This window comes from Punica granatum, chromosome 4 (genome assembly GCF_007655135.1).
Source record: "Punica granatum isolate Tunisia-2019 chromosome 4, ASM765513v2, whole genome shotgun sequence".
Taxonomy (NCBI): Eukaryota; Viridiplantae; Streptophyta; class Magnoliopsida; order Myrtales; family Lythraceae; genus Punica; species Punica granatum.
In genome coordinates, this window is record NC_045130.1 from 16902898 (window position 1) to 16928439 (window position 25542).

The window sequence follows — 25542 nt, forward strand, 5'->3', positions numbered from 1 at the left end:
AGATAGAAGACTAATTATAAGTGAAAATCATGTCCAACAAATGCATGTTGTTCCGAGGGATATGACTTTATAATACAGAAGGAAAGGTTATGACGCTCTAGTTTAACATGTCCAAGGTCCAAATGCATTTAACTTAGAATACGAAGAGAAATTTGACACATTAAAAATTGAGCTAAGGAAAAGGGAAAGGAAATAAAGAGGCGTTGGAAAATGTGTGCCATTTAATAATAATTAAATCTGAAATCTCTTTGTTGGAGTGAAAATCGTTATACTATTTTCTTTTTAAAGTGATCGATTTTACATCAGTTTTCATGGATCACGTATTGACCATGTATCTTAATGGTCGAATGGTCTTCCTAATTCATCATAGCACACATCTGTTCATCAGCAGTGGAGAGTCAAGGACAGTTAAGGCCATCGAACCTAGAGGATTCGAGATAGGATTGCGTCCACAGACGTAAACAAATTGACACGTATGTAAAGATATACGGCATGTCCAACGCGCATCCACACAATTTCAACCATACATGCCGGAAGATACTAAAGTTGCCTTATGCTTATTACAAGGCGAGTGCGGATCTTATCAATTGGGGGTCGAAGTCAATTTTGGATGATCACATCTTACCCATCAAAGAGATCCCAAGATTTCATTCATTCCATGGGCGAGAGAATAGAAAGTCACACCCTATCACGACAAAACAAAAGCCCTTCCCTTCGCAACAGTGCCTCCCATAAAGCCGAATCTATCCATATCTTCCACTCCTTATCACTATACCCCTTGTTCATTGAGATCAAAGACTTATCTTGCCCGAATTGCGGGTAGTGCTCGAGAACTTGTCGCGTATTTCTAGCGAGCATGACTCATTACCTCTAATGTAAAACACGTAGGATGATACATAAAGCTTCAAAAGAAGCAATTTCATACGCATACGAGTGTTAAGTTTCGAGAAAATCACCAATGATAAATTAATCTATAAATTGAGTCAAAATATCATTTAAATTCACTCACTGAACACTTACTTTACTTAAAGAATAGCATATATAGAAGCCACATGTAACACGCACTCCACCAAATATCTTTTTCAGTGTGTACTATGATATTCGAAAATATGGTAATTCCTTATTAATTTAATTGAGTTAGGACGGCTCATTAAGGAATAAAATTCTTTCAGCGTGAATTTAATTTTCTTTATCCACAAGGTTTGAATCCGAAACTTTATTTAAGGGGTAAAATCATTTCAACTAATTCAGATTAGTTACGTCGGATACCTTGATATACTCTCAACATGTTCCTTCCATTGTGGGAATTGACTGAAATTAAAAGAGAAAAACGACAACCGGAGAAATTGGGAGTGTGAATGTGATAAACCAATTCGAGCCACTATTCATGGTTGACTACCCCCACATCATGAGCTAAGCGTACAAGTCAATTGTAGGTCCTCCATAAAGTCATCTTAAAAAAGAAAAAGAAAAAAGAAAAAAAGAAGGTCCTCTATAAAGTCTTCACGTGTGCTTTTGTTAGAGGAATATTCTCTCTTTGCATTGAGGCCTACGTTAATCCCGTTTCATATTGAGAGCTTCTTCCATCATTTTAAGGAAATCTTTTGGAAGTCACTAAATCAATTCTTTCGTGATGCCTACTTTAATTATATGAAAAAAGAAAAAAAAATTGATCCAATAGAATATAAATATAGCTACCGTTTCATAACAAAATATGATAGAATTTTTATATATTCATATGACCTTAAGAAAATATGACGAAATTGGAATATTCCGGGCGATTCTCGCAAATTCCATTTTAAAGAAGCATCTTATTCCATCGACTTCTTTTAGGTCTTTGCTTAAGCTCAAATAAAGCATCATTATCATCTTGATTAATATATGTACTTTTCTTCTCTACCCAACGGGAAGAGCTCTTCGCACACGGATTTATACTATTTGTTTTCTGTTAAAAGGAGGTCCCGGGGATTATTAATATATAAAGGACAAGAGAACTGAAATATCGTGGTTTGGAAGACAACCGACCAATGAAATTCGAGTTAATTAGCGTAAATTGATTTAAATGGTTCAACGTATATTCCTTTTAAATAAGATTTTAGGATCAAGGTTTGTAAATCAGTAAAAATCCAAATATAATAGGAGAGTTTCACTCCTTAATGGGCTCGATCTGAATTAATCGGGATCCGTTGGGCACCCCAATATCAGGTTACACATCAGAAAATTGGGTTAAATTAGCATGGATTGATTTAAATGGTTCACCACTTATTCTTTTTAAATAAAATTTCATGTTCAAGTATTATAAATGACGAAAATCTATAGTAGGAATGCTTCATTCCTTGTTAGGCCAGCTTAAACTTGATTTAGTCAGGACACATTGAACTTCCAAATATCAGATGATACAAATCGAAAAAAAAGAACGAGGGTAGAATATTTTGATTGTAGGGTAGAGTTTTAGACGTTTCTGCTAAACCCCTCCTTTTCTATATATGGATTATTTAGTATTGACTTAGTAAGATCAACATCCCACTATCACACACTTTCCGTCCTATATAGTCAAAAGTTAAAACCTCCCCCGTAACCTTTTGCCCCTTGTTTTCACTTTGATTTTTTGCTCAGTTAATTAATGAGGCACATTCTTTCGTTGCAGTTCGAACCAATTATTGTTCCGTTGCTGTTTTAAGTACTGCCTACGGTAGAAGATCGATTATGAGAAAGTTCATATAAGAATACAACCCTGTCCCCGTGTAGAATATTACGGACAACTCGACTGCAGAGGAGCCCGACCTCTTCTAATTATCTCATGCGTACGAGAATAAACAAAAGATGCAGCACCGTATTGATATATATAAGCTTTTTTCGTATCCAAATCGTTGCAACTTCTTCAATGAACCGCGCGGTGCGATATCCTCCTTAGAAATTGTCAATACCACATATTTGCAATCGCAGAAATGTCTCTAATTTTCAACTAGTTTCATATGTCTAAACCACCGTTTGAGCATCAAACTTAAATGTGGTTCGACACACCTCCCGTTTTTAATTCTTTTTATGTTTCCCTTTCAGGCTTTACAAGAGGAGATCCACTAGTCTAATATCCCATCATGGGAAGTGTGTTTCTAGTTTTAGGCTCTCTCTTCGACATATCCATTCAAAGTGGGGAGCACCGTCCATGACATCATATCTACAAATTTTCGCATGCTTTATCCACGTATGTAACGTTGGAAATTCTCGTCTCATGTTCACGAAACTGGTCTATAAATAGTTCTCGCATACTACATGCAAAGTAAGACGTGTAGCACAACACGAAAGGGTATCTCAATCGTCGAGTTAGTCTGAGGCAGACATGAAGTCTCTACTCGCCCTTTCTATCGTTTTCTCTCTTCTGCTGGTAACGCTACTTTGAATGATATTTAGCATGATCATGCAATTAATTTAGATTCGTACTCAGTTTTTGAATCATGCCATATATGAATGTGACCGTGTTCTTCCTGATCTCCTCGTTTTCCAATTACAAGAGAAAGGAAAGCTCGCTCAGTCCTCCCCGGCCCTAGTCTCGTGCAGTTGTATTGGTGTTTTTTTTTTTTTTCCCTGAAACATAAGATAGAAGCACATATAGGAAGATATCTAAATGCATTTTCGACGATTTTTCCTCTTTATTTTCAGAAAATGGGGTAATTTAGAATTTTGTGAGAGACCCAGGAGTGTCAAAGTATATATACTAACCGAAAAACGACGTTGTTCTTTGAAAACCCGTGCAGTTCTCCTGCTCGGGTTATGCAAGAAAGGGCCCAGCAGCAGCAGAGTACTGGAAGATGGTGATGAAGGACGATCCCATGCCACAGGCAATCTCCAGTCTCATCGTTCAAGCTCGAGAAGAGCCCTCCACTTCGATGGATGAAGAACTCAGGTCGACATTTGTGAGGGACTTCGATGTCAGGCCCAATGTTATCATATACCAGGGACGCGGGAATCACAACAAAGAAGAGCAAGGTTCTTCAAGGGTCGATCATGGAATGAGTAGGTCGAAGGATCTCCGTCATGGAGACGAAGAGATGCAGACATATAATTAAGTCTGTAAGACATTGGAAACAGACCGAGAAAAAACCTGTTTAGATGACGACTGATAGGATCCGTGCTATCGATGGACATGCTTCCTTTTCGCCTTTCCATTTTCTGCAGGTGTTTCTTTCGTTTGGAATTGAAGGGTGCATTTGTTTTATGAATAAACTTTAACTTAATTCAACTTAACTCCACCAATCTTCAAGTCAACAATACAATCATTACTTTTTTATTTTTTTTAAATATTTTTAACCATTCAATTCAATTTTTAATATTAAATTTTCGCAATTATTCATTACTTTTTCACAATTCAACAACACAATCATTACTTAATCATTATTTTATCTCAATTATTTATTGCTTTTTCACACTTTTTCTCATAATTCAACAATACAATCATTACAAACTAATTAAAACCAAAATTCAACTCAACTTAACTCTCAATCCAAACGCACTCTAAATTACCGATGTAACCAGTGAAATCCTGATCCAAAGCTGCTTTTCCGTCATTTCTTCTTCAACCTGCAGAGCATTAAATACTTCCAGAAAACTGTCTCTCGAATTATAGTCTCATAATGTACAAAGTTTCGTGTACACATGCCAAATAATCTAAGAATTCCAAAAAGTAGAAGATAAACGGTGCTGAGAGAGTTTAATGACATATTATGCATAATATCACTAGACATTGGCATTCAACACCGGACTAAATCGCGACAGTTCTTCTTGACATAGAGCGTACACAACATTTCTTCACACTGGAATCAATCCAAGCAGGTTGATTATCCTAGGTCCTATGCTAATATGACAGTGCCCGCGCCAATTACTTATCATGTTTGATTTCCAAAACCAGTGTAGACTGGAATTTCCTTAGCAAGTTAGTCCGATGACTATCAAAAGAGAAGGCTGAGAAGCACCTCCCCAAGTGAAATTCCTAAAAGCAACTTGCCTCGTTGAGGTCCACATAGGAATCTACTGAGCTGAATCTTCAGAGAATCGAGTATCAAAAGGAGCAGAAGAAGAATGAGACTGCGACCCACCGCCAGGGACGCCAGCCCCGCTCTGGAGCTCGATGACAAGGCACCGAACGGCTTTACTCATCTGCTCCAACCTCACAGCACTGATGGGTGGCAGACCGGTCGTAGCCCCCTGCCCAGGCTTTCCCACCACGGTCCCAGTGGCCTCGTCCACGAGACACTCTGAACCGATCCTCTGCTTAACGGACTCTACAAACTCCTCTGCTTGATCACAGGCCACTCTAAAGAGTTCCCACTTCTGCTTGAAGTTCTCAAGGGCAGCGTCTGTGGCTGATATTTTCTGCGTGCTTGACACTTCCTTGGCCTCGAGCACATTAGCTGCTGCCAACACAAACTCCTGGTATGCACTGTTCAGGGAGTCTACCATGTTGTCCATTCTGTAATGGAGAGATCAGCTGCCGGTTCATGAAGAAGGATCGCTATAACATATGTGATTAAACAGAACAAAGTCCATAAACAGGAATTCTTTGGCAAAGAGTCATAAGAAAATCCAAGCATCGGAAAATTTTTCAAGTATCCATAATATCACAAACAAGAATATCACAATTATCCACTTCGGCAATCCATAGAGCTGAACATTACGCCCTTCCAATTCTCAGTGTTCAATTCCTACAAACCACGAGCTTTCACCCATTTCGTAAGAAACAAATCTCGAGCAGTAACGATACTTCTCGCAATGGACTCTTCAAGCAATTCAATTGATAATATCCCCGAACAATCACAAGCAGAGTCGACTTTGATCTGTAACCACAAAATTATCTGCATGCTTCAGCGACCTCGAGTAGAAACTCATTTTCACATTATTAGCATCAATCAAAGTCTCGTCTGACGCATAAAGACTGAGAGTACTTTTAATTCGCTGAATCGCTACAGAATCTGTTCAAGCAAATCACAAGCTCATCCCCCAAATCCCTTCGACTATACATCGAATTCCTTCACCTCATTGTAAGATTATGCAGGTCCACTTGACTTCATCATCAGATAAGTATCAACAAGTCTTTACTGAACATTTATATCCTCAATACATCACAAACCTTTGCAGGCTTAATCTCAGTACAAAAAGTAAACAATCACTAAAATCTTGCCGCCCGAGTGAACCCTAAAAATGCAGACTCTACTTAAGCTTAACCTAAATCATAGTTCCTTTCAATCAATTACTCAAGTCATAGCAATCAACATTCCCATGAACACATAATAACACCAAAGGTGCACCTTTGACGGATGAAATCGAGAGAAAAAGGCATCAAAAAAACAGAACAAGATTAAAATCTGCCGTTGAAGAAATATGAACGTTCCGGCGGGAAGCTGAGCGATTAGCTTACCGTTTGAAGATCGTTGTGAAAACGACAATTGACCAGATGCGGTGCAACTGTCTCGAGGGGATTGGTTTCCTGATCGGAGAATTGGTACCGGCGGTAGTCAGCGACGGGGAGGCGTCTCCGGTGCGTGACAGTCGATGTTTTGAGGAGAGGAGAATAACTTCTCTTTCAGGTGCAGAGGAATTTATCCATCAAAAAAAGGCGCACGGGAATTTGATTTCACGTCCAATCTTTTACACTCTCTTTGTTTTGCACCCTGTTGTTTGTATAATCTCAATATAGACCCTCAAGGTTGACTTCTGTTGCACTTTGGCCCACATGCTTGTTTGGATGCAAAGGGGTGAGTGGAGGCGTACAGGGGTGGGGAAGGGGACTGTGGACGGCTAGGGGAAAATAAGGATGGTGAAACCTAAAATATTTGGATAAGCAAAATAAAAGGGGAAGAGGTGATATAAGATAACAAATCTTGTGTTTATATAGAAAATTTAAATGAATTAGGGAAAGATAACTTCAATAGAGATAATATTTTGACCTTATATTTTCACAATGTGGGTAGAGAGAGGTGGATATGTTAGCCCTTTTGATATAAATTAAAATATTCTAATTAAAAAAAAGGATAATTATTTTTTACTGGCCAATCATGTGAAAGCACACGCATTGACAATCTCTCTTTTCTCCTCTATAAATAGAGGAGCCCCTTGAGAAACTGAAAACAAGAGAGAAGAGGTACAAAGGTCTGGAGAAGCTCTACTGCGACCAAGACTCACAGCTCCCTCTCGAAGCCCCGTAGAATCAAAGGCTCGGAGGACTTTAACAAGGACTCATCAGACTCATGTCTCGAAGGTCCCGGTGGTTTCGCTAACACCTCCATGAGGTCAAACTGCTTAAGCCCTCGATTGAGAACTCATTGCACGTGGAAGAGAATCATAATTAACTTGTATTTAAAATTTGCGAGTTATATGATTAGAGATTATATACCCGTAACATTGATGCAAATCATTTTGTTGCATTTATTTCTCATTAATTACAAGACTTGAAATTTGTTTGCATACAAATTTATATTGTTTACAGTACGACTATCTTTACCTCTCATCTCTCTTTTACAGTCCTACAATTAGAGGTTATGATGGCCTCCAGGGAGCTTGTTATTCAAGACCCGAAGGAGGTTGCTCGCTCTGATGATTATGTTGTCAATCCTAACCTGGAGAAACAAACGAAGGTGTATGTTAGGACCAAGGCCAAAGGAGTGGTTGCACAAGGCGAGCTGACGATAAAGTGGGTCCAAGCAGAGTGGCGACTCTACTCCCTTTTCACCACAAGGACAGCGGTCGAAGTGCAAAACCCCAGCAACACCCGAGTGCTGCATGCTATATCATGACGAGCACGTCATCGCTGGAGGACCAGGTGTCCAATATGGCCAAATTCCTTGAACGCCTCATGAAGACCATCGATGATAGGGATTGGTTTATAACTTTCCTAATGAACAAGCTCGAGAATGCCGGAGCATTGAGCCAATTCAACAACAACGCTCCAAGACAAGCTCAGGCGTTGGGGACGACAACAATTGCTCCAAGGGCACCCGCACCGACAAGGACGCCACAACTGCAGGCTAGCTAACACCAGGCGTTGGGCACTGCTGCTGCTATAGCTCTAGGAACTACTGCAGACGCAAAACCACTACCAGCTTCTTTGGATCCAATTTTCCAAATACTCTATAGTGAAAAAAAACAAATGTTGACCCCAGTTCCTCCTCCGCTCTCTGTAAAAGGTGAAAAAAGTATCGGCTGGTCACAAATAAAAGTTATTGCTTAATTCTTTCTTGAATTTTATCCTATTATTTTTTATGTTCCTTTCCCTTTCATTCCCTTTAAAAAAACTCATATTATGTTTCTCATCACTCAAGTATTACTATCTCACCTCTCAATTAAGTTTTGTATCCTCTATCAAAATTTTTAATTTTCTCTCATAAACACTACCTCGTCTCTTATAAAGTAGACGACACTGTAATATATCCCGAGTTCTTTCTCCATTTACCTCCCAATAAGTGCAATTGCGAAGGTCTTTTTAAACTTATTAAAACGATGTTTTTCCAAGTCAAAATGAGAAATTTATCGATAAATAATTGTTTAATTACTTATTTAAAAAAACATAATTGATAATATTGATGATGACACGTGTACATAACAAGTTTGGAATATGAAATTTCAAAAAACAATTTTAAGATGTTACAATTGTTTTTTCATTTCAACATTACTTTCAAATATTCAATTATCATTTTGTTTTTTTTGTTATTTTAATTTTATACGTTAATATGAATGCTTATCTCATTTAAATAGTACATGTTAATAAGGTTATACGTATTATAAGATTTTCTACACCCATTATCTTTTGTGTCTTGAATCTGCACTCCCTACAACCCTTGACTGTCTTGGCCAAGACATTAATAGGATGAAAAAGGGTATAAATACATATATGTCTCTTTTTTGCGATTAAATTTCTCCACATAATCAAATCTCTAAATTTATGCTGTTTTTATGTATGTGTCTTCAACTTTAGGAAGGAGCAGGGGAAAATCAGCTGACTTTCAGCTACCTCTAGGATTTCAATTTGTTAAAATTTACTTCTCTCACATGTTATATGAATTTTGCTGGGGCAAACATAATCCTTCACACTCGACTATACACTAAGAGAATTTTTTTTTTTTTTACGAATTACGGGGCTGAAGCCATGAGTACTATAAATAAAGCTAATCAGTACAAAATCGAGATATGGAGACTCCAGTTACATTGCCAAATAGCAAAACCCTAGCCAAGAAAAGCAATCAGACTAGCAATGAAGACCGAAAACTAAAAGTTAAATTGAACAACCATACACGAATTCTGTTCCCGATAAATATGTCAAGTAACGACCAGCCAATCTTGCAAGAGGAGCTGATGAATGTCACTAATAAGAGCACCATTTGAACCATCAGCACTTTGCCCCGAGGTTAAAAAATGGACAGCCACTTCCGAGTCGATCTCTAGAATAATCCTTCGAAAGCCATGCGACCGTGCCACCTCGAGCCGAAATCGTACTCCCCAAAGCTCAACCACTATCGGAGAAGAAAAAATTTATACATTGTACAGATTTGTAGAAATAGATCGCGAGAGAGCTCTGCCCTCTCTAACCTTTAGTTGTAATTAATTTATACTTCCCCCATCCCCTTATGTGATTTTGATTCTCATAACACATCTAAAATTCAAAAAATCGAATTCCTCCCCATCTTTTTATAGTCTAATAAATACCATTATTACAATTAGTTCGCTAGAATGAAATTGATATGGACAAATCTCATTTTGGAATCGGGTTTTGGGCCCACGAGACGCTTTAGTTGGGCTCTCACACGTGCAATGAAAAAAAAATGATTAAATTAAACAACAAAATTGAAAGCCTCCTACCCGCCCGTTCGTTAGTCAGTTCACTATAAACGAAAAGTCAAGGAAAAAACTCTGAAAAGAAGAGCAGATTTTCCCAGCTAAATTCTCCCAACTGCCACGTGCTGTGACCAAACGACGTCGCAGCGGCTCCGACAAAAATAGGCTCAGCGGACCGGACGGAGAGCAGGACCCGACGGTTCCGACCAACCCGAAGTGAAAATAGCGTCGTGGAAATTTTAAAAAAAAAATCGAAAATTCGGCAAAAAAAATAGGGAAAAAGAAAAACTGTGAAACACAGAGAGCAAAAGCGACGTCTCGTGCTCGCTTTTCACCGGAATGATAGAAAAAATTTAACGGAAACGACGACGACCACCCTTCCGCCATTGCCGACGCCCCCCCTCTCATGGAAACCCTAATCCTCCTGCCCGTCTAGACCTCCGCTGCCGGTCCTTCCTGTTTCTTCAGGCACGCTCGCATCCTCGTTTGCCGAAGCAGTGGCGATGCCTCGATGCGTGACGGACCTGCTCCAGGTTGCCTGATCGAGCGCCGTGACTTGATCTGCGGGGGTCCTCGGGGGAGGATTTCGGATTCCCGGCGCCTTTGGTGCGTTTAAGCGGTGGGCTTTTCTTCGCATTCCGGTGGCAATGGAGTCGTTGATGGAGTTGTGCGACCTGGTCGCGCAGCATCCAGCGCTATTCTCCGACAAACTCGCGTGGATGTGCAGCCGGTGCCCCCAGCCTGACTCGTTCGGCGGTGGATCTCCTCGGGTTTCGCCTTCTCAGCTCAATGCCACCCTCGCTGTCGCCCGGTTCCTTTCCAAATCGGACTCCGCCTCTGATCACAGCCCCAACTCGGCGGTTCTCGATTTCCTGCGCTTGATCCCTTCCTCCTTCAGGCGGTCCTTTTGGCCGCAATCCTTCAAGAACGAATCTATCGGGTCCTTTTTCACGGATTTCCTCGGATACCTCTCAAAGGCGACAGAACTGTCCCCGGAATTCTCCACTGAAGTGGCTGAAGTGATGGGAGACATTGTCATCTCCGCGATCAGCTCCAGCGGGGACGATACCGGGATATCTAGGGTTTTCTTGCTCTCTCTGTCGCAGAATTTCCTGCCAATTTTGTCTTCTGATGCAGATAAGCTCGTCAACTGCCTCCTCGATCAATTCACAGTTCCAGTTATGGTGCCCCGGTCGCCTAGGGAACAAATGCAGCTTATTTCAGAGACATCTTCATCATCGCAGAGCTCACCCGTGAGTGTCATTACTAATAATATGAATTCACTCGAGGTCTCCAGTCCAAATGTAGCTAGTCAAGTGTCTGCTGGATCGCCAAGTGGGGCAAGTTCGAGGTTGGCGGATGGTACCCCTAGTGCATCCTCCTCCAGGGTCTCAGGGATGATGAATGGTGAGAGCGATTCTGGGTTATATGATAAGGTGGCTTCGTTCAAGGAGGAGTCCTTGGAGAGCTTGGAGAAGCAAGAAATCGCTTACAAGTTGATTGCTCATATTGTAGAAAAAGTTAGAATAGATCCTAAGTTGTTGGAGCAGGTAAGATTGATGGCCCGGAAGCAAGTACAGTCTATGCCTGCATTTCTAAAGGTATGTCTCCGGCTATACTGATTGTAGGGGTCCTCCTTTTTGTGTGTGCATAGGTGCAGACAGTTTACTCTTTGTGGTTTGTTCAGTCTTAATGGGAACTTGAGCAGCTTCTGTGCAATTAGTTATTATCGCATTATTGTTGGCAACACGAAGAAGATGTTAATAATTAAATGTGGAACATATTCATTGTTTTTTCATTCCTAGTATTCGAATGTTTGCTGTTACTGCAGATGCAGTGGCTAGTAAGTTTAGTGGGGAAGGTGTTAATCATTTGTTGATTGGTCACATGGACAGATAAGGAAGCGGGAGTGGAATGAGCAGGGGTCCCATTTGAAAGCCAGAATAAATGCAAAACTATCATTTTATCAAGCGGTTGCTAGGTTGCAAATAAAGAGTTTGGCTTCACTTGATTCAGATGGAAAATCTTCAAAAAAGTTGTGGCTTGAGGCTCTTGTACTGTTGACTGAAGCAGCTGAGGCTTGTCTCCTATCTGTTTGGCGGAAATTGAGAATGTGTGAAGATTTATTCAGTTCACTGGTTGAAGGCATGACCAAAATTGCCATCACCAAGGGAGGTCAACCTCTACGTGTTTTACTCATTCGCATTAAGCTCCTTGTGCTGACAGCATGTGCTCAGGTGCATTTTCAGGATAGATTGCTTCTCGTCTTTCACAAAATTGTTGAGCACTCTTCCAGTTTATTTATAATTACATTCCTATAATTTTATTTTATGGACTGTTGTGTTTGGCAGGCAGATACTTGGGCTAGCAGCCCAGGAACCATGGTCGAGAGTGTCTTGAAGGCAAGCCGAGAAGTTATTGAATATGGCTGGAGCAGGGACCGGGCTCCTGTGGACACTTTTATCATGGGACTGGCAGCAAGCATTCGTGAACGGAATGACTATGATGAACAGGTAAAGTTTTCATGGTCTGAATTCATCCTCTCTTTCGCCTATGACTAGCTTTCTGGTTGTTCTAGTAAAACCTCATGTTTTCTTCTCCTATACTTTGCATTCTTGTCCAACTGCAGGTTGAGAAAGAGAAGCAATCGATTCCTGTAGTGCAACTCAACCTGATACGGTTGCTGGCAGATTTGAGTGTTGCTGCTGACAAATCAGAAGTGGTAGACATGATATTGCCACTTTTCATTGAAAGTTTAGAAGAGGGGGATGCCTCAACTCCCTGTTTACTTCGACTTCGAGTATGAAACCTTTGTGTTAGAGCATTACTAGTTGTTCTGCAGTTTATTTCCATAAGATGCTTTTTCAGCAGCATGCAATAAATCACGTTTCATGCAAAACAGTAGCTACTCTTTTACATTTCAGTGATAAGCGTTCTCAACTCTCTGTTCTTGTGCTTCCGCAGCTCCTTGATGCTGTATCACACATGGCAAGTTTAGGTTTTGAGAAGTCATATCGGGAGACTGTTGTTTTGTTGACAAGGAGCTACTTGAATAAACTTTCAACTTTAGGATCTGCTGATAGCAAAACGTTGGCAGCGGAAGCCACTACAGAACGTGTTGAGGCATGTGAAATGTTCTAAGCTGGGGGTTCTAAATTGTATTAGGACAATTACCTGATACCATGGTTTGTTTTCTAATGAAAATTTTATTTATTTTGCTTTACTGTAGACTCTCCCTGCTGGATTTCTTCTGATTGCTAGCCGTCTCACAAGCAGTAAGCTGCGCTCAGATTATCGGCACCGTTTGCTATCTTTGTGCTCAGATGTAGGGTTGGCTGCTGAGAGCAAAAGCGGGAGGTAAAATTTAGGTTTTCTGTTAAGACGTTGATATGATGTCATAAGTAGATTTAGTTTTCTTATTTTTGAGAAAAGTAAACTTTCTTCTTTTCGTAATTAACGATAAGTGCTTCTAAACGTTTGCAGATGATTTTTTTTCCTTCTCAAGCCATTTCCTTTTCCCTGGGTTACAATTTAGAAAAACATGCCTTGTCAACTTTTGCAGGAGTGGAGCCGATTATTTAGGACCTCTGCTTCCAGCTGTTGCAGAGATATGTTCCGATTTTGACCCCACTGGAGATGTAGAACCATCACTATTGAAGCTATTTCGCAACCTGTGGTTCTATATTGCTCTTTTTGGGCTAGCGCCCCCAATACAATCTACTCAGTCGCCAAACAAATCAGTTTCAACAACACTAAATAGTGTGGGAAGCATAAATGTGATTCCTCTTCAAGCTGTCGGTGGACCTTACATGTGGAATGCTGATTGGTCCACTGCTGTTAAACGTATTGCTCAAGGAACTCCTCCCCTTGTAAGTTGTAATTGCACAATGCATGTGGATTGTACTACTATTGGTCTAAACGAGCGAGAATGTAGCTTAACATCTAGAAGGCAAATTGTTTGTATCTCTCAATGATTGTCCTTGCATCTATGATTGCCCTACGAGGTTATGTTATGAGTAGATTTAGTAGTTATATCCGGTTATCATCTTAGGCTTCGTTTGATAGTGCGGTGGCGGTTGAATAAGTGGTTATTTTGTTGAGTTTTAAGTAGAAGCAGTGTTTGGTGAATTCTTCCGAAGCCATGTTTTGGCTAATTTTTGCGGTTGGAAACGTGATTTTCTTTAGCAAGTTAATACATACTTGTAAAAACCACTTCTGCCTACTCTCTATTTTAAGGATTAATTTTTATTTCAGCAGTTTTAAAATTGTTACCTCCCAAACGCATTTGTTTATTCTAAAATCAGCACTTATTTTTCAGCAAGGGCCGGTTTGGTTTTTTAAAATTTTTTAACTCTACTCCACTTATCTTCAATTCAACAATACAATTATTACTTTTATATTTTTTTTCAATTTTTTTAACCATTCAATTCAACTTTTAATACTAAATTCTCTCAACTATTCATTACTTTTTCACATTTATTCTCATAATTCAACACAATCATTACAAACCAATTAAAAGCAAAGCTCAACTCTACTCATCTCTAAAACTAAAATCAACCTATATTTCATTACTTTTATTTCAGCAACACCACTCCCAAACCAAGCCTTAATTGTTTTGTCTTCAGCATGGTCATCTTAGTTAACATCCTCAAGAAGGATCCTTTGCATTTCTTTACCTTGAAAGGATAGCCTATCGATGTCTAACTTATGAGCTATGTATATGGTGGTAGATTATGGTTAATATTTTGCAGTGGTTTGGTTGCTCCTGAACTGGTGTTTATCTATTGAATTGTCAGATATTACGTGACGTTGATGAAAAGGATCCACAATTTGGTGGAACCATTTGAAATTTGAAGCATTTAGCGTATTGATTTTTTACTTAGGTTGTTAGCTCGGTGAAGTGGCTTGAAGATGAATTAGAGCTCAATGCTCTTCACAATCCTGGAAGTCGTCGAGGGAGTGGAAACGAGAAGGCTGCTTTGAGCCAAAGGGCTGCTCTTTCTGCTGCTTTAGGAGGGAGAGTAGAAGTTGGAGGGATGGGTACAATATCAGGTATATAATCTACCTATTTCATCTCCTGGCAGTTGATAAGATGCTCTACTCACTATTGTGATTACGTTTTTATACTACCTGAGTTTCAAAGATTTTATGACTGTGAAACAATTGAATGGTAGGATAGTTTTCATCTATTATCTCTTCTGTTTCTCTTCTCACATACTCTTTCACTTATGCAGGAGTGAAAACGACTTATCTTCTCGCTGTAGCCTTTTTAGAAATTATTCGTTTCAGCAGCAATGGTGGCATTCTCAATGGAGGAAACAATTGGACTGTTTCCAGAAGTGCATTCAGTTGTGTATTTGAATATCTCAAAACTCCAAATCTTATGCCGGCTGTGTCACAATGTCTGATGGCAATTGTCCACCGTGCATTTGAAACCGCAGTACTTTGGCTGGTAATTTATCATCTAATGAGATGCACTCTTTCATAATTTGTAGTGTTGACTGATCATTTTTTTGCTTGATAAAGGATGAAATGAAATGGCTAAACTATCTTGCTCTGTTAAAGATACGAATTTTCACGTATTTTTGTTTGGCTATTAAATGCATGCAGACTGAGATTGATAGAGGTATGTGTCGAAGAATTTCTTCTATGTTGCATATTGTCTTCTTTGGTTGTGGTTGATAAATGTGGATTTGTGTTCGACCTGTATGTTATTTGGGTTATTTATATACACATATAATATGAAAAGTATTTTATTTAGTGTAAATTCCTTCCTTCATCTCTTAGGAAGATCGAATATCTGAAACGGGCCATCAAGCGGAGATGCGAGACTCTACTCTCTGTGTTCATGCTGCTTTTCTCATAAAAAGTATGTCCCAGAGGGAGGAAAGCATTCGGGATATTGCTGTGAATCTGTTGACACAGCTCAGAGATAAGTTTCCTCAGGTAAAGTTCATATTTAATGTTTTCAGAAATTTTTTTACACACTGCTTGTTTTACCAAGCCATTTAACTAGATTGAGCAATGTGCATTGCCTCAGGTTCTGTGGAATTCATCCTGTCTGGATTCGCTCTTATTTTCTGTGAATGCTGATTCATCTTCAGCCCTTGTCAATGACCCTGCCTGGATAGCAGCTGTTAAATCATTGTATCAACGGGTTGTCAGGGAATGGATCATCAAATCACTTTCATATGCGCCATGCACAAGCCAGGGCCTTCTTCAGGTTAAAAGTCTTTGTTTACATAAGCTGGTCTAGAGTATATTTGTATTTGTATTTTGATACTTTCTGAATATCTTAACATGAATGTTACTTTCAGCGTATCCTAAACATTTGTTAGCATAAGAACATCCTCCCCTTCCCTTCCCACCCCCACCTCCCAGCTATGCCCGAGAGTGTAAATTAGGATTAATGGGCTGAAAAGATCTTCTGTGCTTATTGATTCATCAGACTTATTCTTCCTGCATCCAATATCAGACATTTTTCCTTTTATTTATTTATTTTTATTTTTATTTTTTGTTTTAGTAGCCAAAACTGATGTTGTCAGATTAAAACACTTTGTATCAGTAGGTGGTTGTCAGTGGCTTATGCCGATAGTAAAGTACCATCAGCATCTTCTCATTTCCTTGTATTCCCCTACCCATTTAGATCTGCTGATGGGTGTCATCATGGCTATTTGCTATATTTTTCATCATATGTATTTTTTGCCATTTGGTTTCAAATAGAAAATCTGTTTGCCACATCTATGAAGAAAATGCCTTGTGTATAAGATTTCCCAGTACTTAGATTTAATTTCTGATGGGTAGATGTTCTTTCCAGGAAAAACTTTGTAAAGCAAACACATGGCAGAGAAATCAGCCCACGACTGAGGTGGTGTCTCTTTTATCTGAGATAAGGATCGGTACTGGTAAAAATGACTGGAATGGCATGCAAACTGCAAATATCCCTGCTGTCATGGCAGCTGCTGCTGCAGCTTCAGGGGCAAACTTAAAGTGGACTGAGCCTTTCAACTTTGAGGTGCTTAGTACTGGTATAGTCAGTGCAACAGTCAAGTGCAACCATGCTGGGGAAATCACAGGCATGAGAAGTCTGTTCGACAGCTTTGGGGGGTTGAATATGGGTACTCCAGCACCCGCTTTTGGGATTGCCGGGACTTTGCAGAAATTGAAATCTAACATGTTTCCACAGCCACAGATTGAGAATAATTTTGATAAGGTAGTGCTTATAAAGTTTGTTCAGCAGCTCCAACATTTTGTCAACATGTATGAGAAAGGTGGGGAGTTCGACAAGACAGCATTTCGTCAAACTTGTTCACAAGCGACGGCCTTCCTGCTATCAAATTTGGTAATGTATAGGATAATGTGAATTCTTTTGGTTTGGTAAAACCTATAAGTTGGAAGAAGCCACTTCCGCTCATGCTTTCTTTTGTCGCCAGGAGAGTACTACAAAGTCAAACATAGAAGGGTTCTCACAGCTTCTACGCCTTCTTTGTTGGTGTCCTGCCTATATTTCAACACCAGATGCAATGGAGACCGGAGTTTTTGTTTGGACTTGGTTGGTCTCTGCCGCACCTCAACTTGGCTCGCTTGTCCTTGCAGAGCTTGTTGATGCTTGGCTATGGACAATTGATACGAAACGTGGTCTTTTTGCATCTGAAGTAAGGTACTCTGGACCTGCAGCCAAACTGAGGCCTCACCTTGCCCCAGGAGAGCCGGAGCCACTTCCTGAACACGATCCTGTCGAACAAATAATTGCTCATAGATTGTGGCTGGGCTTTTTTATTGATCGATTTGAGGTATGGACTTCTATTTTCTTATCTTCTTAGCTGACTTAATGTTCTTCATGTAATCGCATGTTCCGGAGAATTTTAAGGGGCTTTTGAGAAATACTTGACCTATGATTAGTGCTCACTACATTGGTGGTATTAATATGGTTTTGCAAGCGTCCAGTTTTTATGCTGTTACACAGATGCTGTCGGCCACCTGCTTTGTGGCGCTGGGCGGTGGTGGGTCCGATCCCGGCCATCACGGCCCACATGAGGTCACTGGCAGCCTCTCTGTTTGTTGGTGACCTCCTCTGTGGCAGTGATGGCCGGCGATGAAGCCCCCATCGCCCCCTTCCGTGAATTGCCCTCCGCCTTTCTCTCTCTCCCCCCTCTCTCTCCTGTTCCCTAGTACCAAATGGGACTGTTTTGCACAATCAGAAAGGTTGAGTGGTACTGGTGCAATTTCAGAAAAATTGCCTGATTTGCTTAGCGTTAAGCCAAAAAAAAAAAGTAATTTCAATGAGTAAGTGCTTTTTTAACTTAACTTAGCATGTGTTTGTGAACTTAATCAAATAAGTGCTTAAAAGTTAGCTACAAAGTTAGTTATAAGGGAAAATGAATGGGAGAAAGAGGGAAATATGGTAGATTCTAAAATACTTAATCATTGAGCCAAAAACCACTTGAGTAAGTAAAAAGAACTTGACTTAATAAAATAAGTCATTTTTCACTTATTTGTGATCTTTACCCGTCACAAAATACGATCTCATCCTTATCATACATCCTCTTTGTCCATACATTTAAGCACTTAATTTATCGAACGCCACCTTAGTTAAGTCTTCCTCCCCCCCACAAAGCAAACAAGCTAAATCCAATTAAGTGCTGAAATTTTTATTTAAGCACTTAATTGGTGTAATCAAATGCCACCTAACTTTTCCATTCATCTTCTTATCCCATTCTCAGGACAAATTTCATCCTCTGTCTCCTTTTGCCTAAGCTGAATTTCTTTTGCTAGTCTTATAGCTTTTAAGATGATTATTTGCTTAGAAGCAGTAAAAATTACGTTTTGATTCCTACACTTCTCCTTTGGAGCTTTGCCATCACTTTCTTTAGTCAAATCCACCTGAGCACTTACACTCCAAGACAACCATTTTCTTGAGTTCCTCTTGTTGATCCGTATCGACAAATTCCCTGCATTAGGATGCTAACAGCACAGTGACTTTTTCCTTGCATTAGGTCATTCGCCACATTAATGTGGACCAGCTCTTGCTCCTTGGTCGTATGTTACAAGGAACTACAAAACTCCCCTGGAACTTCTCACGGCATCCTGCAGCTACTGGTACATTTTTTACTTTAATGCTTCTTGGACTCAAGTTCTGTTCATGCCAATCGCAAGGAAATCTGCAGAAGTTTAAATCAGGGCTTCAGTTGCTAGAAGATCGAATATACAGGTGACCAATTTCTCAATGTTTTACCTCTAAATTAACACTTATACTTGTGGAATCTTAGTGCAGCTGGAATCAATGGTTTGGCATGAAAAGCCTTGAAATGATCAGATTATTAGTCTGACCATGCAACCTAAATGTTTTATTACTTCAAATTAGTAAAACCTCTTGACCAAGTAAAACCCGCTGAAACTGGATCCGCTCTGGTCCAGTTTGACATGATTTCTGCAATAAAACTACTCTAACTGAAGGGGTTGCTAACTCATCGTGTACCTTTCGGGGCGACTTCTCTTTATCATAGCTGATATGTGCTTTAGAAAGTTGAATTACTTGATATTGTTGTAGTAGCTTGGTCATTGCAAGTTCGATGTGTCAGCTTAACAATTTAAAGAATAAAATGCCTTGATTTCTAGAATTGCTGTTTTATGCCATTAATTATATCTTCAGTTTCTCTGAGAATTACTTACATAGTTACAATGCTCATGGACCAACTATTAATTAATAGTTATTCATTTACAATTTAAAAGTTGAACCACTGGGCTTCTTGCCTTTGAGCTTAAAGAAGGATTCAGTTGGGAAAACATTTTAAGCATTTAGTAGCACGCATGCTTTGATGTCAATAGTTGGTATTGCATTTCTTGGAGTTCGGGGGGTTTCCTCTGCTTTTTCATATTGTGTAAGAAGTGTCATACTAAAAGGTAGAACATTTTTGGATAATGCTATTGCCGTTCAGTGCATTAAAAACTCTTAGGACTTTGAATGAGGTGATATCTTTGACAAGTGCATCATATTTCATTATGGATTGAAAGTGGTATTTCTCACATGTTACAGGGCTTCCTTGGGTTGGTTTGCTTATGAACCTGAGTGGTTTGACATGAGCAATATGAATTTTGCTCAGAGTGAGGCGCAATCTGTATCTATATTTGTTCAGTTTCTACTTAGTGACCGAGGGGATGCTCTTCAATCGAATATTAAAGGATCCGGGAATGAAAACGAATGCAGTTTCATTGATGTGGTAAGATACCCATATCACAATTTCGGGAAAGTTAATAATGTGTTGCAACAGTCTTTACACTTCGAATTTCCTTCTTCGCTATAATACAGAATTATAAATGTCATCCTATCTGGGGCCCCATGGAGAATTATGCTGTGGAAAGAGAGAAGCGCAAGCAGCTACTTTTAATGCTATGCCAGCATGAGGCTGATAGGCTGGAAGTTTGGGCAGCGCCCACCAACTCGAAGTATGGTTTTCTAAGAATTAGAGATTTTCTTTTATATTAATTTTGTTTTATTTGTTTTATGCTGTTGCAATGGTAATTCCTTGCTAGAATTTTAATTCTGCTGAATTTTCAGGGATCCTGGTTCTCGGCCTAAAATTAGCTCAGACAAATGGATTGAAAATGCCAAGACTGCCTTTGCTGTAGATCCTCGGATTGCATTATCATTGGTCTCAAGGTTCCGGGCAAATACTCACCTGAAAAATGAAGTAACTCAGCTGATTCAGGTTAGTTTGTCAATAGGCTTGGAGATTGACAATCTCCACTTATATTTTCATGTAAAAAAAAAGGAAAAAAGAAGAAGAATGGATACAAAACTTTGAACCTCTGAAATATAATTTGGATTGGCACATAAATTTTTCCTTCCATTGATTCTTTCTGCATATAGGATGGAATTTGATTCCAGTCTCATTGTTATGTTATTGTGGTAATGAGGAGCATTTACCCCATTACATGTAGAACAATTATTCAACATATATTGATGGGTAAAAGCCCTATAGGTTTCTTTCTTTTGCCCCTCTTCTTTCTTTAGCTCCTTTTCCTTTTAAAATCTACCATTTTCTCCACAACTAGCTGATGAGAGGATGAAGTATTACTAGAAACCTGTGTTTACCAGCTCAAATATATGAAGCATCCTTTACATTCTGCAACTTGCTGCCTTAGTTACACTAACATTCTTCTTATGCAGTCTCATATATTGGAGGTTCGCACCATACCTGAAGCATTGCCATATTTTGTCACGCCTAAGGCAGTTGATGAGAATTCAGTTCTTTTGCAACAACTCCCACATTGGGCTGCTTGTTCAATAACGCAAGCCCTAGAGTTCCTTACTCCTGCATACAAGGGCCATCCTCGAGTCATGGCTTATGTTCTCAGGGTGCTGGAGTCCTATCCTCCTGAGAGGGTGACATTCTTCATGCCCCAGCTGGTTCAGGCCCTACGATATGATGATGATGTGAGTAGGCTCCACAATGACCTTGTTTGATATTCTAGGGCTTCCATTGATTTTTTTGATTGATGATGCTAGATATCAACTATTTCTGAACTGGAAACTTAGCATGTGTTTGTTTCAACTTAATCAAAATAAGTGCTTAAAAGTTAATTACAAGTTAGTTATAAGGGAAAATGAATGGGAGAAAGAGGGAAAATGAGAGATGATGTTCTAAACTATTTATCATTAAGCCAAAATCACTTAATGAGTAAATGAAAAAAATTTACTTAATGAAATAAGTCATGTTTCACTTATTGGTGTTCTTAAACCCTAACAAAATATCTTCTTATCACTCTTCCCCTCTTCTTATACATTTCTTTTTATAACTAATTAGTTGCTTAATTTTTAAGCACTTAATTTATCAAACGCCACCTTAGTTAAATTTTAGTATTGTGATGCTGTGAAAGTAGTGATCAATCAGAAAGTTATTTATTTTGTACTTATATATTGGGAGCTGTTATATCCCCACTAGGTAGCTCGAAAATTGCCCTTTATATTTGGGCAACAGAGGGTGCAGATTTCCCTCTCAACCCCTAGCCCAGACCCCACTCAACAGGAAAAAGAAGTCCAGCGTGTTTCAGCAGGATTGAGCTTTTCTTTTTGGTCTTTTCCTTTAATAAGTTCTGGGACATACACATCAGAGATTGCTTTTACTTTTCTTAAATGTTATGGAACCTGCAGATGTTGATCTTACAATACCTGTTTTGCTGCCATTAGATTTTTTAAAATCTGGTTTTCGGCTTTTGTTTCTTACATATGGTCAAAACTAGAGAGCTTTCACTTGTTGGATATTGTGATTACAGTGCATGCTTGTCGAGTACCAACATCACATTAATTTGTTTATTTTTCAGAGGTTAGTAGAGGGTTATTTGCTCAGAGCTACTAAGAGGAGTGATATATTTGCTCACATATTGATTTGGCACCTACAGGTTAGTGAGGATCTAAGTCCACCTAGAAATTCTTTCACAGTATTTCAATAATTTTCATATTTTGTTTGATTCAATCCTAATTTGTAATGCACAGGGTGAGACTTGTGCCTCAGAACCTGGGAAAGATCCTGTAGCTAATGCAAAGGTATGCTATCTCTTTCGTCCTTGCACTTCTGGTCACAGGGCTGAACCTTGATTTATGCATGGCACTGAGTCATCAATATGGCAATCGGCAATTTCAAAAATAGTTTTACATGTTTATCATGTTCGATTTTGTTTCTATTTTGTATCTAACTTTTGACCTCAAGTAAATCAGGGGCATTTAATATCAATCTCATAGATATCATTGATCTCATCTGGACAGGCTTCTTTCTATACCTCTGAATTTTATTGGACCCAGAAATGATACATTGAAAGAATCTTTCGGGTCTTCCAATATCAATAGGTTGAGTTTTACTTATTCAAAAGAAAAAAAAAGGTTTGAGTTTAGTTAAATTGCAATTTATTAAGAGAACGAAAGGGAATTAATGGATTACAAAATATCCATTGCTTCAAATTTGAACTTTAAGAGACATCTTAATTCTGTAAAGATGTGCGGTAGCTAGTATGTTAATAAATTGATGCGGAGCCAGAGTATTCAGCTGACACTTATAAATATATTTGTTGTTTCAGAATGCCGCTTTTCAAGCATTGTTGCCAGCTGTTAGGCAGCGAATAATTGATGAGTTCAATCCCAAGGCCCTTGACTTGTTCAAGAGAGAGTTCGATTTCTTTGATAAAGTCACATCGATTTCAGGCGTGCTCTTTCCATTACCAAAGGAAGAACGCCGAGCTGGTATTCGCAGGTGAGTCTTCATCCTCACTTTTCATCAAGCTCCTGTAATTTTATGCATTTTAAATTTTCAGGAATTGAAACTTCTATTATTGGGTTATTTCTGCATCAGTTGTTGAATATTTGTGGATAAATTTGTCCATCAGGGAGTTGGAGAAAATTGAAATGGATGGCGATGATCTCTATCTACCCACTGCTACTACTAAACTCGTCAGGGGTATTCAAGTGGACAGTGGAATACCTCTACAATCAGCAGCAAAAGTTCCTATTATGATCACATTTAATGTGGTTGATCATGATGGTGACCCTAATGACATAAAGCCCCAAGCCTGCATATTTAAGGTAATTTTGTCTCACTGAGTTCACTTGATTACAAAATTATTGCCGTCATTCGAGGGTTAATATGATATAATTATCAAATCTAGGTTGGAGATGATTGTCGCCAAGACGTGCTGGCTCTTCAAGTGATATCACTTCTCAGAGACATTTTCCAGGCAGTTGGGCTTAATTTGTATCTATTTCCTTATGGTGTTCTCCCAACTGGTCCTGAAAGGGGAATTATCGAAGTGAGTTTCTTTCTACCCTCCTATCTAGAGATTCTGTTTCTGTGCTTTTGCCTCATAAGTTCTTCAATGAAGCCCACTTTGTGAGAACGGGGGAAGAAACATCCATTACAAGTGGTTTTTGTCTTTCTATCCTGTAGGTCGTTCCCAACACACGAAGCAGAAGTCAGATGGGGGAGACCACTGATGGTGGACTGTACGAGATCTTCCAACAGGATTATGGGCCTGTTGGCACCCCATCTTTTGAAGCCGCTCGTGAAAATTTCATCATCAGTAGTGCTGGTTATGCAGTTGCCAGTCTTCTACTTCAACCAAAAGATAGGCACAATGGCAATCTTCTCTTCGACAAGTATTAGCCTCTCCCTCTCTCCTTCCTCCCTCTCTTCCTCTCTCTCAGGATCTGATTAACTGAACCTTGTTTACATGTAATGCAGTACGGGGAGACTCGTGCATATCGATTTTGGCTTCATTCTCGAAACTTCACCTGGCGGAAACATGCGATTTGAGAGTGCGCACTTCAAGCTGAGTCACGAGATGACTCAGCTGCTTGACCCATCGGGAGTTATGAAGAGTGAAACCTGGTATCGCTTTGTGGGGTAAGAAGACTAGAGATTTATTCCTTCCTTCCCTCCCGTCTCCTCCCCCACTAGCGATGCTCTTGAAGTGGAATTGCTTATAAATCAGGAATCATTTAATGTAGCAATTCCATTTCATTCCTTTAGTACCAGATATGTCCTAAGGGACCTAACAGAGTGACAGTTGGCAGAAGGTGAAACAATACCTTATTCTAAGTTCCATTTAAAATCTCGGAAAATTTGTCGGTGACCACATGTTAAAGTTTTTCTTGAGTGTGAGTGCTGCTTTAGGAGCACGCTTCAGCTTAATACCCTCTCTAGTTATGCGTCAAGTGAAAAACCAATTTTCTCTATTTTCTCTCTTATGTTTCCGTAGGTTGTGCGTGAAAGGATATCTCGCTGCCCGCCGTTACATGGATGGAATTATAAACACAGTGCTGTTAATGGTCGATAGCGGCTTGCCTTGCTTTAGTAGAGGAGACCCAATAGGAAACCTCCGCAAGAGGTTCCATCCTGAGATGAACGAGAGGGAAGCAGCCAACTTCATGATACGAACATGCACTGATGCATACAACAAGTGGACTACCGCTGGTTACGACTTGATACAATATCTGCAGCAAGGCATTGAGAAGTGAATCCTCTTTCCCCGACTCTATGTTATATATTATACATATATATATGAATTGGTGAGTTCAAATGTAAATTGATTTGATTGGAATCCCATAGGTGACATTTTTGTAGCAATGAATTTTTTTCCTTTTCAAGTTCTTGTGACCATAGACATGCCAGGTAAATTTGCAATGGCTGGGGTTGGCGCGGCTCTGGAGGGATGCTTGAGGAGGCATGTATACTTAGCTGCACTATTTTATTCCCTTGTGGGATTTGTATAGTAGCAATCCTATATTGAATTATCCTGTGTATTCTTCGCGATTTTCGGAGGAATGAGTATATTCTTGGGAGGGAGGAGTGTTTTCACCTTTCAGTTTTATCGTCTATTTGATGCTTTCCTTTTCAGAGGAAACAACTTTTGAGGGAAATTTGGGTCCGAGGTTCCCAGTATTCGGGTAAGAACTGACAAGCTGTGGACATTCGGTTGAAAGGCTAATAGCCGGGAACCCGATGAGTCACTTTCTGGTATTGCCTAGGGGACTGCCACCGGCCTGTCATGGAGGCTGCTGCTGCTATTGGTGACCATTATGAGGACATGAAGGAAAATGATCACTCACTGGACTGTGGCTGGGTCGATCCAGATGTTGCGGAGATGGCTCGAACCATCGTCTCATGCTGCAATCGGGTCTCATGATTGCATGCGACGAAGAAATCTTGATCCCTTTATTCGTTTATTCTT

At 39.6% G+C, this 25542-nt stretch overlaps 3 protein-coding genes across 6 annotated transcripts; 2 read left to right on the plus strand and 1 right to left on the minus strand.

Annotated features, from left to right (window-relative positions):
* The first annotated feature begins 3234 nt into the window (after window positions 1-3234).
* LOC116205265 (organ-specific protein P4-like) lies at window positions 3235-4245 on the plus strand. Its single transcript, XM_031537802.1, has 2 exons — window positions 3235-3385; window positions 3756-4245. The coding sequence occupies exons 1-2, from the start codon at window positions 3341-3343 to the stop codon at window positions 4065-4067; spliced, it is 357 nt and encodes a 118-aa protein (XP_031393662.1). The 5' UTR covers window positions 3235-3340; the 3' UTR covers window positions 4068-4245.
* Window positions 4246-4596: 351 nt separating this feature from the next.
* On the minus strand, window positions 4597-6584 carry LOC116205266 (mediator of RNA polymerase II transcription subunit 32). 4 transcript variants are annotated; one of them, XM_031537805.1, is made up of 2 exons: window positions 6413-6584; window positions 4597-5831 (listed from the first exon to the last, which is right to left on the minus strand). In XM_031537805.1, exon 2 carries the CDS (start codon window positions 5464-5466, stop codon window positions 5026-5028), a length of 441 nt encoding a protein of 146 aa, XP_031393665.1. In that variant the 5' UTR covers window positions 5467-5831; window positions 6413-6584; the 3' UTR covers window positions 4597-5025. The 4 variants fall into 4 exon arrangements, with proteins under 4 accessions (XP_031393665.1, XP_031393664.1, XP_031393663.1 ...); XM_031537804.1 differs by having other exon boundaries at window positions 4597-5509; window positions 6413-6583; XM_031537803.1 differs by having other exon boundaries at window positions 4597-5485; window positions 6413-6582.
* A 3522-nt stretch (window positions 6585-10106) lies between these two features.
* Window positions 10107-25176, plus strand: LOC116202576 (phosphatidylinositol 4-kinase alpha 1). The gene is made up of 26 exons (XM_031534171.1): window positions 10107-11423; window positions 11718-12059; window positions 12174-12335; window positions 12452-12622; window positions 12787-12945; window positions 13052-13179; window positions 13385-13691; window positions 14706-14874; window positions 15057-15274; window positions 15610-15768; window positions 15863-16045; window positions 16640-17164; window positions 17256-17615; window positions 18819-19033; window positions 19859-20042; window positions 20132-20268; window positions 20381-20531; window positions 20993-21259; window positions 22147-22224; window positions 22319-22369; window positions 22897-23069; window positions 23203-23398; window positions 23482-23622; window positions 23760-23968; window positions 24054-24215; window positions 24571-25176. Exons 1-26 carry the CDS (start codon window positions 10470-10472, stop codon window positions 24827-24829), a joined length of 6060 nt encoding a protein of 2019 aa, XP_031390031.1. The 5' UTR covers window positions 10107-10469; the 3' UTR covers window positions 24830-25176.
* The last annotated feature ends 366 nt before the right edge of the window (window positions 25177-25542 follow it).